The following is a 17,991-nucleotide window of genomic DNA, read 5'->3' as shown; positions in this document are numbered from 1 at the left end:
ATGAAGAAAAAAAAAGATTGGTTTATGAAGAAAAAAAAGAGTGGTTTATGAAGGAAAAAAAGATTGGTTTATGAAGACAAAAAAAGATTGGTTTATGATCATGGAGAAAAAAAATTTTTGTTTATGAAGAAAAAAAAGATTGGTTAATGAAGATTATAAAGATTGGTTTATGAAGAAAAAAATAGTGGTTTATGAAGAAAAAAATGATTGGTTTATGAAGAAAAAAAATTGGTTAATGAAGATTATAAAGATTGGTTTATGAAGAAAAAAAGATTGGTTTATGAAGAAAAAAAATATTGGTTTATGAAGAAAAAAAAAAAGATTTTCTTAGGAAGAAAAATAAATTGGTTCATGAAGAAAAGAAATATTGGTTTATGAAGAAAAAAAGGATTGGTTAATGAAGATTATATAGATTTGTTTATGAAGAAGAAAAAAAAGATTGGTTAATGAAGGTTATAAAGATTGGTTTATGAAGAAGAAAAAAATAGATTGGTTAATGAAGATTATAAAGATTGGTTTATGAAGAAAAAAAAGATTGGCTTATGAAGAAAGTAACTTTGTGCTTTATGAGCCCCAAAATTTGGGTTTTGATATTTGTTTGCATGGGAAAAAGAAATGGTGAACTTCATTTTCCTGTGTCATAATCTTTTAGTCAAAGGGAAGGAAGGGCAGGACACAATGTATTGAATACATTGTGTGAATACATTGAATGAATGAATACACTCATGTATTCACTCATTTGAATACATAGTGATAATGACTCGGACTTGTATGGATGATTTTTCAGTTTTTATTTACATTTGTCCATAAAAGAAGTAGATTATCTTGTGACGTTAGTAAATAAGGTTAAATATGTCATTTTATTTTATCATTCAACCCAGGTCTTTACGGCTAATAAAATGGACGGTGAAGTGCATTCTCTTAGAGAGGAAAAGAATTGTTTTTAATTTATTTAGGTAGATTTCTAATAGATATTTTAACTAATGTGAATTGGGTAGTGGTCATGGAAGTTTAGCTAATTTGTTCCGAGACTGAACTGAACTGAACTGAACTCCACACGAGACTGAACGATTTTATTATCAGAATATATACATCAAAAATTACAATTTTTGTGCAATATATTTTTTTCATTTCTTTACACATTATAATACAAAAAATCCACACTTCATGAATGAATGTATTTTTAGTGTTCGCTATGGCTTCAGCGTGATTAGCGGTCACTCATATTTTGACTCACATTTTCTAAGTGAGTCAAGCCTCAATGATTCGTGAAACTCACGCGGTTCATTAAAAATATATAATTGTTTAAATTGGTAATAGTTACCTCGTAAGTCTCCCATTAATTATCTTTACGCTTACTAAAAATTTGATTAGTCTATTAAAGAAATATATATGTTAATATATATTCCATTGCATATACGTACTGTATGATAAAAAAAATATATCTAGCGATCTTGAAAGTTTGTATTCCTTTCATTAGACCTTATTTTTTCGCGCCGTTAATAAAATGATACGAGATAAGGGACTGAATTAATTAATTACTTTATTTATTCTTAAATTATAATTAGTAGAGTATAATTAGTATTACAATTATTATTATATAATTATTAGAGTAAATGTATCAACCAGCCTTATTGCTACTGCACGCACGCTATAGTGCTAGTATGAATAGTATGAAGAAACTACAATCTGATTAAAAGATAATTTATTAATATTCATACCGATAAAAAACTTAAATTCATGTATAAATAACTTTCAAAATTTATTTATACATGATAATTAAAAGGGATTTGTAAAAAATTTGTGTATTCACACAAATAAATCATTTTCAAATTTTATTTATATAATATATATATCATGCACAAAAGTGTTCATAAGCGAAATAAATGCACATATATACAAACGTTTGAACATAGAAATAAATACAGATAAATACAAGCGTGTGAACATGAGAAGCCATGGCTGCGGTATGCGGAGAAAACACTTCAGTACACCAGGCTTGTGCCATATATGGGGCTCAATTGAACCTATCCGCTATATACACACATTGGAGTCTATTAGGCTAAATTGAGCCCGTCCGCAACCTATACATGTGAACCTATAGGGGCTCAATTGAGCCTATCCGCTATACATACATGGAAATCTATAAGGGCTCAAATGAGCCAATCCGCTATACAAAAATGGGAATCTATGAGGGCTCAAATGAACCCATCCGTAACCCATACATGGGAATCTATGAGGGCACAAATGAACCCATCCGTAACCCATACATGGGAATCTATGAGGGCACAAATGAACCCATCCGTAACCCATACATGGGAATCTATGAGGGCTCAAATGAACCCATCCGTAACCCTTACATGGGAATCTATGAGGGCTCAAATGAACCCATCCGTAACCCTTACATGGGAATCTATGAGGGCTCAACTGAGCCCATCCGTAACCCATACAATCATTTATGAACCTCATTAAGAAGGCTTAATTTCACTCCACCATGTACACACATGGTTGTGCAAGCATCCATGTCATGTTTGATTAATATAGTAACATTGTATGATTCCATTAAATCCACCCAATAATAATAATAATTATAAAGCAAGACACGAAAACGTTTTCTAATTAAGGTTGAGATCATACAATTGTATAAGGTAAGCTTAAATTTACGGAAAAATAGAAGTAAATAGATTTGCATTGATTATGCCGCTCCATCGTAATATTTACAATGAAATAATGAATATAATGTCATACAAATAGTATTTAATGTCATGTCAATAAGACATATAGCATGGAAATAATATATGCGATTATTTTTCAATTCTTGCAATAGAAATTTAGGAGCAAATTAAGTAAAAACATTAGGAATGTTATTATATGACGAAAGCACATATAAACAACTTGAACGTGTAATTGTATGAATGTTTAATAACATAATAATGAACTTACGGGTATATACATGATAACCAAACAACTTGAGCTTGTGATTATATGAATGTTTAATAACATAATAATGAACTTACGGGTTATATACATGATAAACACAGTATTTTGTTATCGCCATGCATTTAGAAAAAAATGAATGTGTCATGTTGACCAAATAGTGACACGCTGTCTTACCCACAGCATGCATGAGCAGAAAGCGGACGTAGCATTGATACGCCTATTTCCTGACCAAACTGAGTCCTGGTGACCCACATAAGAATATAAGGTGCATCGCTATTTGAACAACATCTCAGTTATTTCTTTGAGTGTACGTCCACTTTTTTTTATTACAACACTTCTCTTTAACTTCACTTCTTGTTTGTTTGTCTGCTACAAATCTTATAATCGATATTTATCTCACTTCAACTTGCCCAATCGATCTGAAATTTTGCACATTTGCATAAAATCAGAGACAATGCATGAATCAACTGACAGAATCTTGAAAATTTACAAAATGGTTTTTATTAAAAAAGTTCAAAATTAAGATTTTTTTAATATTCGAAAATAAAATTAGAATTTCATTGTACATGTGTAATATCAAAAACGCTGGATTCTTTGGAGGTGTTGTCTTTAAAAAGTAATTTGTAAACGCATATTATTTAACTCTATAATTAACAATTATTTAATCAGTCACACCAGGATGTAACTAACTAATAACTTGCGCTCAAAACAGCTTTGGTAAATCAGTTTTATAAATCCAGTACATCAGCCATCATTTATTTATGGATTTAATAATTATTGACAGTTTTAATAATGAATGAATGAATGAAATGAATTTAATAATGATCGACAATTTTAAAAATGAATGAATGAATGAATGAATGAATGAATGAATGAAGTTTAATAATGATCGACAATGATAATGATGAATGAATGAATGGAATTTTATAATGAATGACATTTTTAATAATGAATGAATGAAAGTAATTTAATAATAATGATCGACAATGATAGCAGAAAGATGTCATGGCTATGTTTGTAAACATTTTACTCATCAATTTTTAGTTCAGGTTTAAATACTCTTTACCAGTATGACATTGTCAACACACTTTTGAGTCGAAAAATTTGGCACAAAAACATATTGAACATAAGAATGATGATCTAATTTTCTAAAGTAAATATCCCTCGAAGTTTGCTCACTATGGGCAACATGTATGAGTTTTTTACGTTTGGCATCACTTTCAATTTCTTGCCAGAATAAGTACAATCGTATGATAACAGTAATTTGGTTGTTGCTGTATGTTTTTTTTATATGCTAGAGACCACGTTGTTGCCAGATATTGAGAAATCATTCTCGTGTCATTAGTATGAGGATGGCATCACTCTTCCAGTTGCCAGATGTCCAATGAGCATCCCAAAACAATGCCGGATGTTCCAAATTTACTGTGCTATTAATGCTTTTTCGTAGAACTTAGCTGCCTAACAACTAGTTAAAGCGAAAAACCAAATTATATTATTATTATATTATTATCCGCTTATTATTATATTATATTATCCGCTGATATTATATAAAACTTGCATTAAAATAAATGTAGCACTTTACTCTAACTCTAAACGTTCATACTGGATTGGCTTCTTCAAATTTGGTAAATTTGTATGAAAGATAATTTGAAATTAATGCTGCTCATACGAAGTTTTAGCGCGTTTAATTAACTAATGCACACGTCCTAAGGGTCAATTATTAATTCTCTTAGCTTACAAACGTATTCGCACAACGTTCAATTATTGTTACCATGTTATTTTAGATATAACCATATATGTATTCGGGTTATAATAGAGGTTTTAGCTGGACATGAAAACGTTTTCTATGCTGGTCCTTATTTTCTACGCCCAACTGAAACGTTTTCTATGTATAACTGAACAATTTTGTAAAGTTTAAAACTAAGTTTCTCTAATAGTCTCATAAAAAATTTCTAATGTGGTTTTAGGTTTGTGAAAATCGTATTGGCAAATTCAAGCGCTGAACACATAAAAAACAGTGGCACTGAACGACAAAAGTCTAAATCACTTCCATTCTCATTTGTTTTCTACATTTAATTTAAAGTCTTATTTCTGAATTTTTTTCTATAGTCACAAACATGAAACATGATTTTAAAAGGTTATTGGTATTATTACTCATGGCTGAATTAATACATATGTATTAAATTTAATTCAACCATGTTATCACTAGTTAAAAGCGTATTCAGACTTGGTCCGTGCCATTGAGAGTTGTCAGGCACAGAAGTGTCCGTGATTCAGTAAGCATTAAGACGTCGTTGTGGTAGGTTGTGTCCTGTTAGGCTCTCCAACTGTCGGTCTCTGTCGAGCCATTCATGGGTAACCATGGCAAGTCTTGAAAAAATACCTAAGGAGAAAACTATTGAGCTACGACAAAAATATGTCGGGTAAGATCACGTTTTGTAGAGCACAATTTACTTGCAAATCGATTATTTTCTAGTAAAAGTAGAACTCTTTGGCCAAGACACGAACGTTTTCTCCAAATAAACGGAATTTACTGTACGACGGAACGCTGTACTACTGTCGTTTTTAGAATGTATTATTAACAGTATCGTAAATACGGTACATTCGGATAACATTAAATTTATATCATAAATTTGGATATCAAGCGATAAAGGAAGGACTGCCCCAGTCCTTGTAAAAACATTCTGTAATTTTTAATCATAAAACTCGCGATTATTGTATTGTGGCACCTGATGCTGACAGAAAATTTTTGTAACATATATCTATCATCTAAGTTTCATACGAATTTTAGGCCAAACTTGTATTATTAAAATAGTATACGAATTTTAGTAAAAAATTTTAAATTTAAAATAGTAACGCGCAGCAAATTCTTGTAACATTTATCTCTGTTCCACACCAATTCTATTTCAAACTGGTAATATCACCATAGTAACGCAGCGAAGCTGGCGCAAGATTAGCATAACTGTGACCTAATTCATGCACTCACTTGGTCATTTCCGTTAATAATAGATAAATATGTATGTTTTATTGCGATATGAACACATTGAACCCTCATTTACCCCTCAAACATTCGTAAATGTATTTCTATTGAATATCACATTGGTTTTATAGAGCGTGGCGAGTTCGGTGAAAGGGCATCGCTATGGCGACTTTGGTCATTGACGTTGGTGCGTTAAGCTTGTTTCTCTTGAACGCAGAGCTGTTATTTTGACCAACAATTTTGAGGAAATGAAATTGGGGGGCAATGTTGACCTCCGGTTTAGACATTTAGATCGATTATCTAAGTGGCATGAAAATCTTTTACTAACGAAATAAAAATTTGCTTCGCAGTCGGCAGCTGAAAAAGTTTAATTGACAAGTATTCACTACAACCTTATAGACTAAAATATTCAGTTATTCATGTCAACATCCTAAAGAAAGCGGAAACAATCTACCAAAACATTCGGTACGCTTAACAATGTACCAAGACATTCGGTACGTTCAACAATGCACCATAAAATTCGGTACGGCGAACAATGCACCAAAATATTCAGTACGGTCAACAATGTTCCAAAACGTGTTCATTTGCTCACGCTTATGTTTCACATATAATATTTTTTGCGACCACCGTTCATCGTTCACAGTAATTTTTTTAATGACTTTCAACTTCTTCCTTTAGTATTTCGTTATTCAACGCATTTGTTACGTCAGGATGTTGTGGGGAAGTTAGTTGTCTAACGCATCTGTTGCGTCAGGATGTTGTAGGGATGTTGGTTGTCTAACGCATTTGTTGCGTCAGGATGTTGTAGGGATGTTGGTTGTCTAACGCATATGTTGCGTCAGGATGTTGTAGGGATGTTGGTTGTCTAACGCATCTGTTGCGTCAAGATGTTGTAGGGATGTTTGTTGTCCAACGCATTTGTTGCGTCAGGATGTTGCAGGGATGTTGGTTGTCCAGCGCATTTGTTGCGTCAGGATGTTGTAGGGATGTTGGTTGTCCAGCACATTTGTTGCGTCAGGATGTTGTAGGGATGTTGGTTGTCCAGCACATTTATTGCGTCAGGATGTTGTAGGGATGTTGGTTGTCCAGCACATCTGTTGCGTCAGGATGTTGTAGGGATGTTGTTGTCTGAAGCAATTTACTTAGGATGTTGAAGGGATATTCGTTGTCCAGCACATTTGTTGCGTAAGAATGTTGCAGGGATGTTCGTTGTCCAGCGCAATTGTCGCACGGATGTGTGTTGTAGAGATGTTCGCGTATTTGTAGCGTGTCGGAATGTTGTTAGAGATTGACAGGCTCAACGACACTCTGGCCAAAATGCAAGCTGACGATCTTTTTTTTCAGCGCACTCATTCTACATGTCAGCGATTTTGTTAATGGAGTATCACTTTTTCACTTATATACACGTCAGCCGCGTCAGTAATTTTAGAGAGCGACAAGTGATGAAAAAAAATTCACATTGACCTCCTGGGTGTAGGCTATGCGCATGATAACTGCTGATGAGTAATTATTAAATATTGTAATTTGAACAAAGGTTTTCATTCAGCAAAAACCAAAATTATTGTAAATAAATTTCATAAAGAAAACATACCACATAAGTATATGTCTGTGTCGCTTTTTCAGTTCCTTAACAAAGATTTATGAGGCAGCCGCTATATTTAGTAAAAATTTGTACGCATTTCACCAAGTATTGTAAGCATTTTCTAATCGTAGGGAGTCTGACTATTAAAACTCAATTAAAATACACCTAGTGGCCTAAGTACACGTAGCGGCCTATATAAGTAACCGTGCCGGTATAAGTTCACGTAGCGGACGATTTCTCATCTGTGATTGGTGGGTTTAGCGTGAAAAGCCGTCAGTGTTTGGCTGAAGGTGTTAAGAACTCTTTACTATTTAATAGCACGGCTCCCTGGTATAACGAATGTTATCTTCATTGGTACCACGATTTCCTGTACAAAGAACGGCGGTGTAAGAGAAGGTGCTTGCATGGGATCTTAATTGTTAAGAATATTACTGAAGGGTGTATTCTTAACAACTTTAATTGAATGATTAATACAACGAATTTGGTCTACTTAAATTTTCTTAAGAATTACAATTCAACGTAAAAAAATATATTGCGTTTTATTAATAAGGATATACTATACTGCGTTTTCCTAACAAAGCCATACTGGGGTGCTTATACTTAACAAGAACGTTACTGACTTGTGTATTCTTAACAAGTTTAATTGAATGAATGACATAACAAATTAGGTCTATTTAAACATTTTTTTAAGAATTACAACTCAATGTAAAAAAATACATTGCGTTTTATTAACATGGATTTACTAGAGTGCGTTTTCTTGACAAAGCCATATACTGGCTGCATATTCTTAAAAAGATCTTTTGCTTGTTTTATTAAAGATTTTCCGAAAATCATTTTTTTACCCTATTAAATACGGGTCCTAGAAAAAAACTTATTCGTGATAAAATGTGCGCCCAGGTGTAAAAAGCTTATAAACAAAATTTGAGGCACGGTTGAATGGGAAAAATTTTGAGAAAAAACGCAAATTGTTACTATCCGTGGCATTAGCGGAATCCTTGGGTGCAGGAAAGAATCGATACAACAATTGTTTATGTTCCTAACTAGAAGAGAAAAGCCTATGCATGCTGAATTAGTGAAGACAACCTCATATGTAGAGGGTAGTCGTGATGACTGTTCAACTATCTACCGTTACTGATACAAGGGCAATATTCTGAATTCTATTGTGTACAGACAAGGCCTGGATTGTATTGTGTACAGACAAGGTCTAGATTCTATTGTGTACAGACAAGGTCGAGATTCTATTGTGTACAGACAAGGTCGAGATTCTATTGTGTACAGACAAGGTCGAGATTCTATTGTGTACAGACAAGNAATGTCTGGATTCTATTGTGTACAGACAACGTCTGGATTCTATTGTTTACAGACAATGTCTGGATTCTATTGTGTACAGACAATGTCTGGATTCTATTGTTTACAGACAATGTCTGTATTCTAATGAGGACAGACAATGTCTGTAATCTATTGAGGACAGACTAATAAATATGCGCGCTGTATCTATCCGTTTTACAATTTTTCTTCCCAAAATTTAAAAAAATATGTTACAGTGTAATCGAAAATAGCCGGGTTTGCATGTATCCTTTTATTTTGACTCATATTTTTAACTTTCTACAACCAATGTTGATTTGGAAACACGCTTAGTATATCTAGGGTTAAAATAATAATTTCAACTGACTTTTCATGAGAACCTATAATCCTACCAAAATAAAACGTTTCCATCTGTCTCTTCCATATGAACTACCTTTGAATCGAAATTTTATAATATAAGAACGACAAGGCATGCATTTTTCAATCGTCACCGTAGATGTAATTTACAGTTTCATTGATTATGAGAGTTTCGATACAATATTGTTATTGAATAAATACTATTAAACGTGATATTGGGGGATGGACATAAGCTGCATGATATCATTTCTTCGGGGATTAAGGATATATAAAACAAATCATTTTCCCGTATTCAAAAATAGAAAAAAATTTGATTATGTATGTCAGGGCAGCCACAATTTATTTTATACATGTAATTACAAGATTCAATATATTATGCTTTCAATGATTAAATTAACAAGACACTGTCCATAAGCAGCAGCTAGCTTTATTATATTGAATTTACTTTGTATTTAGATTTTCATAATATTGAATATTTCTTTTTAAATTGTCAAGATTTAATTTTTCAGGATCTGCCATATACTATGTCCTTTAGATCAAATAGATCATTTTTAATATGCACTCATTCCTTCCATATCCTGCAGGCCCTCCTGCAAGTTATTCTTCCGCAGCGACCCTCTGAAAATTGTGAGGGCTTCAGGCTGCCGCATGTACGACGAGCTCGGCAACGCCTACCTCGACTGCATCAACAATGTTGCGCATGGTGAGTGTTAATAATAATAATAATAATAATAATAATAATAATAATAATAATAATAGCGGTTTCACTGTTTAGTAGGCCGTAGGCCTGTCGTCGATTCTTAACATCGTAGAACATTCACAGCTTGTTGCGGTCTCGAACTCGCAACTCACTGCTACAATTCTGCTGTGCTTAACCGCCCGGCCTCCTTGCCGATTCTGACCAGAAACTGGCTGTTGTTGTTTGATGTTCTTGTGATACTTATTTGGCAGCTGGCAACTGCATATAGCGAGTGTTGCCATACGCGCGTCTGTTGTTGTTTGATGTTCTTGTGATACTTATTTGGCAGCTGGCAACTGCAAGTGAGTGTTGCCATACGCGTGGCTGTTGTTGTTTGATGTTATTGTGATACTTATTTGGCAGCTGGCAACTGCATAGCGAGTGTTGCCATACGCGGGGCTGTGGTTGATGTTCTTGTGATACTTATTTGGCAGCTGGCAACTGCATAGCGAGTGTTGCCATATGCGCGGCTGTTGTTGTTTGAGTTTCATTGGCTAACATATTTTGCCGTTTTCAATAGCATAGTGAGTGCTATCATAAGCAATATCGGGGCCCACTGTTTTTTTTTTATACTCATCAGATGTTCAAAAAGTCAATACATAGAGTAACTATGTATGGCCGGTTGTAGTTTTTCAACGTTTCGTGATGCTAGTGGCAATGAAGTACCAAGAATTTGTTAATTTTCTGGATTATAAATTTCTGGTATCTATTCTATAAATGAATAGTTATTTGGGATTCGTTTTGGTCTTGCCGCCCACGGTCACGGTGCCGTCGACGGATTATATAGCGCCTCATGTGCAAGTGAAACCGTAAAATTTTACAGCTTGCTGGGGTTCGAACCCGCAGCTTTTTTTGATACTTATTCTGTTGCCTCTTGACTACGCCTCCACATTTTATCTCGCTAGGATCAGTAGTGCTTATTTAAATTTAAATAAGGATGTCCCATTACAACTCGTTTCATTTCTGCTATAGTATCTTCCCGCATTTATATATATTTATATGATCCACGGTACTGGGAAAAAATTAATCCCTCTGCTCGGTAACGTAACTCGTAAAATGTCGTAACCCTTTTTAGCTCATTTTCTCACTTAAGGAAAAAATACACTAATGTGCTCGCCATGTCCGTCCGTCTGTCTGTCCGTCTGTCTGTCCGTCTGTCTGTCCGTCTGTCTGTACGTCTGTCTGTCTGTCTGTCTGTCTGTCTGTCCGTCTGTCCGTCTGTCTGTCCGTCCGTCCGTGACTTCACGTTTTCGTCGACGAGAAAATGCGCTCTCTGTCATTCACTGCAGTGAGTACTGAGTTAAATTTTTTTTAGCTTTATCAGTCATGCCTTGTTAGAAACGCTCGTGACATTGGTTCGATATAACGCATATATAATAATTAATTAATGTATGGCGTCGCAGGACTTATCTTCACCAAGTAGAGCATGCACGTTGATTAGAGTGTAAATATAATAATGTATAGCATCGCAGGGACTGCAGTACATTATGCGACGCTATACATTAATTATTTATTACATTTGCGAACCAATGTCACGAGCGTTTCTAATAAGGCTTGACTGATAAAACTCGCAAAAAGTTACAGAATTGTACGAGTTACTGAGCAGAGGGATACATTTTTTCCCAGTGCCGTGGATCAAATGAATACGGGAGGAAAATCTAGCAGAAATTAAACGAGTGTAATGAAGCATACTTATTTAAATTTAAATAAACACTACTGATCTGATCTTCTGACCTAGTAGAGCTTGCGTTGCTAGGAGATATCTAAGAAGCTGCTGCTTATGAGACTGCATTGGGACTAAAGGTTGATGTAACATATGTTGAAGTTTTAACTAAATTTAAAAAATTTAAATTTAAACTAAACTTTTAAAAAAGTAAAAAATTAACTAACTAAACTAAACTAAAAGCAACTAAAAATTTAAAAGCAAAGAATAGTCCACAAAAATTCATATCTTTATAGAAAAGATGGAGCTGGACTCCGAAACGTTTTCTACAAAGATATGAATTTTCATGGACTATTCTTTGCTTTTAAATTTTTAAGAGATTATAAATTAATTAGTTAATTATAAATTACAAATTTGTAAATTAGTGGTGACATTTATTTAAATTTTACATCAGGCCAACCACACAATGTTTGCAGCTGAGTACATTCATCTCTTAGATGCCCCTTCTAAAGGATATTTCATTTTAAACACGAATGAGAAAACTCGAGGTAATTGGATGTTATTACACTCCCATTAATGGATAAGTGACCCGCACAATGTCAAAGAAGGCATCGCTATTTGGACAAAGTCCCATTCAATTCTCTGAGAGTATTATTTATTCTGAGAGTATTCCGAGAGTATTATTAGTGTGTATTATTATACACACTAATAATAAATTTGACTTGCGGTCAAAAATAACAGGTACATGCAAATTTCTCTAAATTCGAAAAATTACTGTATTTTTTATATCAGTAGTTTTCTTAAATTGCAAGTTAGCCAATAATTAAAATATAAGAAACGCTATGGAAATTCACTATATTTTTATCATAACTGTTGGACTTGTATTTCTAACTGGTGATGAAGCTATACGCCGAAAAACTTCAAATTAAAATATAATGGATTTACTTGACATTTTCTTTGCTTTTAAATTATTAATTGATACATGCCTTTGAATTATAACATCTTGGCTGAATTATCGTAACTCTATAGTTACCGCAATTTCCGCCCATATCAAGTTCCTTTAATGGTTTTAATAATGTACTGCACGTTTTCTGACCAGAATCCGGAAAAGGGTCTAAGAAAAGTAAGAATTCTTACTATTTTGCTAAGATAATACGAATATCTTACCTTTTCCATCCTCGCTTATGAGTTATGTAGCTGGCTACCGATTTTCCTTGGATTTCTTGAGATTACTTCAGATTACTTCAGATTGCTTTAGATTACTTCAGATTACTTCAGATTACTTTAGATTACTTTAGATTACTGCAGATTACTTCAGATTACTTCAGATTACTTTAGATTACTTTAGATTACTTTGGATTACTTTGGATTACTTTAGATTACTTTAGATTACTTTAGATTACTTCAGATTACTTCAGATTACTTCTGATTACTTCAGATTACTTCAGATTACTGCAGATTACTTCAGATTACTTCAGATTACTTCAGATTGCTTTAGATTACTTCAGATTACTTCAGATTACTTCAGATTGCTTTAGATTACTTTAGATTACTTTAGATTACTTCAGATTACTTTAGATTACTTCAGATTAATTAGAAACTCTACGGGAGAAACTACGTCCATGCCAACAGCTGCGTTCATTACAGATAAGCCGTTGTTGTTGCAATACATGCGTACTACGTTATCTTATCTTGCGTTCCCCATGAACAACGGCATTGTAATTATTAATGAAAAAGCTTTTGAGCGAAGTATGAATCGATGTTTAACATTACGAACATTGAACATTGTGAACATTAGGATTATAATTGTCAAATCTTGATATTAAGTCACGTTTATCAATCAATTGAAATAATTGTTTTAGAATGAAGTGATTATATTGTGTCAACTCCAGAGATTTTGACTTCTCGGAAATTCAAAAAGTCTTGGTAAAGTAGCAATTTTTAAAGTAAAACCTCATGGCTGAACGCCTGTAACAATTGCCAATCAATTCGTCGATTGTCAAGCCCCTAAAAAATTAAGTTTTCTGGCAATTTTTTGGGAACCGTGCAGCGTGTAAAGGTTATACCATTAGCAGTTATAAGGTTAGGCCCTAATAAAGGTTAGTCCAGTAAAAAGCTTCGGCCAGTATTACGGTTAATCCAATGTATACAGGTTAGGTCTGAATAAAGGATAGGCAATATGAATTTAGGTCAGTATAATGGATAAGCTGGTAAAAAGGTTTGGCCGGTGTAAAGGAATTAAGCCAGTATAAAGCAGTTATAAGGTTAGGCCATAATAAAGGTTAGTCCAGTAAAAAGCTTCGTCCAGTATTACGGTTAATCCAATGTACAGGTTATGCCAGTATAAAAGATAGGCAATATGAATTTAGGTCAGTGTAATGGATATACTGGTAAAAAGGTTTGGCCGGTGGAAAGGTTAAGCCAGTATAAAGGTTAGACTTGTGTAAGGAAGCGCCAATGTGTAGGTTTATGTAGGCACCAACACAACTCAACAGAGGTGTCATTCAGAGCTAATCGAGGCTATGCCATTATCGCAGTGCCATTGCTGTTCATGGCATATCGCTGTGCCATTGCTGTTCATGGCATATCACAGTGCCATTGCTGTTCATGGCATATCACAGTGCCATTGCAGTTCATGGCATATCGCAGTGCCATTGCAGTTCATGGCATATCGCAGTGCCATTGCTGTTCATGGCATATCGCAGTGCCATTGCTGTTTATGGCATATCGCAGTGCCATTGCAGTTCATGGCATATCGCAGTGCCATTGCAGTTCATGGCATATCGCCGTGCCATGACTTCTTTATATTCTTATATAATATGTCAATGTGTTCACTGCTATCATCTTCTGCCTGGTGATAAATGATTTCTGTTATCATATCCTGACATATGTTGGATGTCCTCTCCCATAAATGCAGCTATAATTACATTTTTTAACCTATTTTTATGTTGTTTATTTTATCATTACGTCTTTGACTTGGAATTTTTAACCTTTTTTATGTCATTTCTTTTATCATTACGTCTTTGACTTGGAATTACTCAGGCATTAGACATATTTTACTAATAAGAATTTTGTCTTTAGTGTAGAACTGATCCATAAATGCTGCTATGACTGTACCCTTTGGCCGCGCAGTTGGCCACTGCCACCCTAACTGTACCATTTGGCCGCTCAGTTGGCCACTGCCACCCTAACTGTACCATTTGACCGCTCAGTTGGCCACTGCCACACTAACTGTACCATTTGACCGCGCAGTTGGCCACTGCCACACTAACTGTACCATTTGACCGCGCAGTTGGCCACTGCCACCCTAACTGTACCATTTGGCCGCACAGTTGGCCACTGCCACTTAACTGTACCATTTGACCGCACAGTTGGCCACTGCCACCCTAACTGTACCATTTGACCGCACAGTTGGCCACTGCCACCCTAACTGTACCATTTGGCCGCGCAGTTGGCCACTGCCACCCTAACTGTACCATTTGGCCACACAGTTGGCCACTGCCACCCTAAAGTGGTGGCAGCCGCAGCGGCGCAGTACGGGCTACTCAACACCAACAACCGCTTCCTGCACGACGAGCTCGTCCTGTACGCGCAGCGGTGAGTATATTTACGCATTCAATTAAATTTGCTGCATTTATTTCATGAAAATGAATGAATATCCTTCTTATGGATTTTTTGTTGCAGTTTTTTTTGTTTATTTGTTGATTCTTTTTCATGGTTGATTATACCTACATGTATATTTTAATTCGTTATATTTTCAGTGTATACTTCATTAACTCAAATGTGTGATGGAAGCATGTGGGATGTTGTAATGTTATCCAAAATAAAACATCTTAATTACATAATTATTACTTGTAATTATTATTTTTATTATTAATATTAATGTTATTAATGTTATTAGTATTATTGATATTATTGATATTACCAGGCTGTGCTCGCTGTTTGCCCCGCCCCTCTGCGTGGTTTACTTCACTAACTCCGGCAGCGAAGCGAACGACTTGGCTCTGCGGCTTGCATGGACTCATACGCGACACCGGGACGTCATCACCTTGGACCAGTGAGCTCGTGTGTGATGTGTGGTCATTTGTGATGTATGGGTGAATAAAACGCGGGAAAATGTGTATAGGAATAAGGTTGAGATAGAAAGATAGCATGAAGCTGGCGACTGAATTGGGTTGCCAGCAATAATTTTTAAAGGTGTCGGTCGCCGGGAGGCGTAGCCTTGAGAAACAAAATTGACTTTTTAACTAGCCCTGGCTCCAACGCCTAGTCTCATCATGCAATAACTACACTTAGCCTCAGAGCTACAAAGCCGCACGACATGCCGAAACACTGCAAGCCAGGCCAGTTCCTTCCTGCTTAAGCCATTTTGCCGGATATCAACATCTATTGCTTGCTAGGGATCTATTTCAAATGTTTAAACCCAAAAGACATTACCTTCACATTTATCTCCGACTTCACCTTCTTGGAGCCAATGGCCGGCTTCACCTCTTCCCCTGCCCCGCCTTAGCTTGCTGCAGCCAATGAGGTTAGGTTAGGTTTTGGTGGAGAGTCGGGGTAACTGTGTAGGATTGGCCTGCCGTGTTAAGACCTGTGAAGTGAGCCATGTTTAAACTGTAGCTGTGGTCTTACAGTACTATGGATTCAAGCACTTAACTTCAAAGGCTACTATACCACCTAGGATAATTAAGGTGCCTGTACACGGGAAAAGCTCTATCTTTTCCATTCAGTAGAAAGTAGCAAAAGCAGGCGCTGGCAGTACAAAGAATTTGAGTTGGATGCGCCCGCACGCGCATTGAATCAGCCGTGCTGTGTAGGTATATGTCCCTCCGTAGAAACAAAATCGATGATGCTCTCAAGTTATCTCTCCGTTCCACCCAGTTTTTTATCTATAACCCATCACTAATTGTTATAGTTTTTCACCTCTTCAACTAGAGTAACTTCAATTACACCTACTGTTTCAGCAAAAACTTCCTTAAAGTCACTATCATTGTCACGTTCCACAATCTATAACCGAGCGCAGAGTTAACTCGACAATTTTTTAATGACGCATTGGCGGGTACAAAAAGAAACGAAAGAAGCTTGCGGATAATATAGGCCACTACGATGGTGAAAATAACGATGTTTTGAAAAGCGATGTTGAGAGAACCGATGTTGATAATTGCTATGTTGAATATAACTATGTTGATAATGACTATATTGACAATAACTATGTTGACAATAACTATGTTGACAATAACTATGTTGATAATAAGAATGTATCACATACAATGTTTGGGCCGCAGTGCCTACCACGGCCACGTGTCTTCCTTGATCGACATTTCGCCGTACAAGTTCAACCACCCAGGGGGGGAGGGCAAGAAGGACTGGGTGCACGTCGTGAGTAGCATAGCCCTAAAAACTAAAACTTTATCTCTAAAAACTACAACCTTACTCTAAAAACTACATACAACCTTACCCTAAAAACTACAACCTCACTCTGAAAGATACAACCATACCCTAAAAACTACAACTTTACTCTAAAAACTACAACCTCACTCTAGAAAATACAACCTTACATTAAAAGCCACAACCTTACCCCAAAAGATACAACCTTGCTCTAAAAGCTACAACCTTACATTAAAAGTGGAAACCTTACTCTAAAAGCTACAACTTAAATCTTTAATAGCTACAACCTTACCCTAAAAGCTACAACCTTACTCTAAAAGCTAGAACCATACTCTAAAAGATACTACCTTACATTGAAAGATACAACCTTACTCTAAAAGCTACAACCTTACTCTAGAAGCTACAACCTTACATTAAAAGCTACAACCTTACATTAAAAGCTACAACCTTATTCTAAAAGCTACAACCTTATTCTAAAAGCTACAACCTTACCCTAAAAGTTTCAACCTTACCCTGAAAGCCACAACATTAACCTAAAAGCTACAACCTTACCGTAGTAGCTACAGCTTTACCCTAAAGCCACAATCTTGTCTTTAACGCTACAACCTTACCCTAAAAAATATCCTATGTATTTCTGATATAATTAAATGATAAGCTTACATTTTCTCATATTAATTTGATTAATAATTTCAAAACTTACATGGACTGTCGTAATCATGATTGCTAAAACATAAATATTTTACTCAAATGTTCATAATTAAATTAATGTACCGGTAGTTATTAAAATTGAAAATTACTGAATTATTTCTCATTAATCTTTAATTATAACATCTACATTGAAATTTATTTAATTGTATGGAACGTGTAATCGGTATATCGGTAATTAAAATATAGCATATATATTTAATATCGATAGTGAATGTATATTCAGTAATTAAAATGTAAGGAATGTTTTTTATATGGTTTTCAAAAATATATATAATTAATATATATAATTTTTAATATATATAAATATAAAATACATAAATATATAATAC

General features: G+C 34.9%; 1 protein-coding gene across 1 annotated transcript in view; it reads left to right on the top strand.

Annotated features, from left to right (window-relative positions):
• The first annotated feature begins 5,229 nt into the window (after positions 1 to 5,229).
• Positions 5,230 to 17,991, top strand: part of LOC108669541 (ethanolamine-phosphate phospho-lyase) — an 18,368-nt gene continuing 5,606 nt past the window's right edge. The window contains exons 1-5 of the mRNA XM_018156898.2: positions 5,230 to 5,363; positions 9,749 to 9,867; positions 15,058 to 15,163; positions 15,495 to 15,623; positions 16,852 to 16,945. Coding sequence (XP_018012387.1) covers positions 5,302 to 5,363; positions 9,749 to 9,867; positions 15,058 to 15,163; positions 15,495 to 15,623; positions 16,852 to 16,945 — 510 coding nt within the window. The 5' untranslated portion in view covers positions 5,230 to 5,301. The remainder of the gene's footprint in view (positions 5,364 to 9,748; positions 9,868 to 15,057; positions 15,164 to 15,494; positions 15,624 to 16,851; positions 16,946 to 17,991) is intronic.

The sequence above is a fragment of the Hyalella azteca genome, unplaced genomic scaffold (assembly GCF_000764305.2).
Source record: "Hyalella azteca isolate HAZT.00-mixed unplaced genomic scaffold, Hazt_2.0.2 contig12555, whole genome shotgun sequence".
NCBI lineage: Eukaryota > Metazoa > Arthropoda > Malacostraca > Amphipoda > Hyalellidae > Hyalella > Hyalella azteca.
Note: the sequence above shows the minus strand (reverse complement) of the source record. Positions and strands in the feature narration are given on the sequence as shown.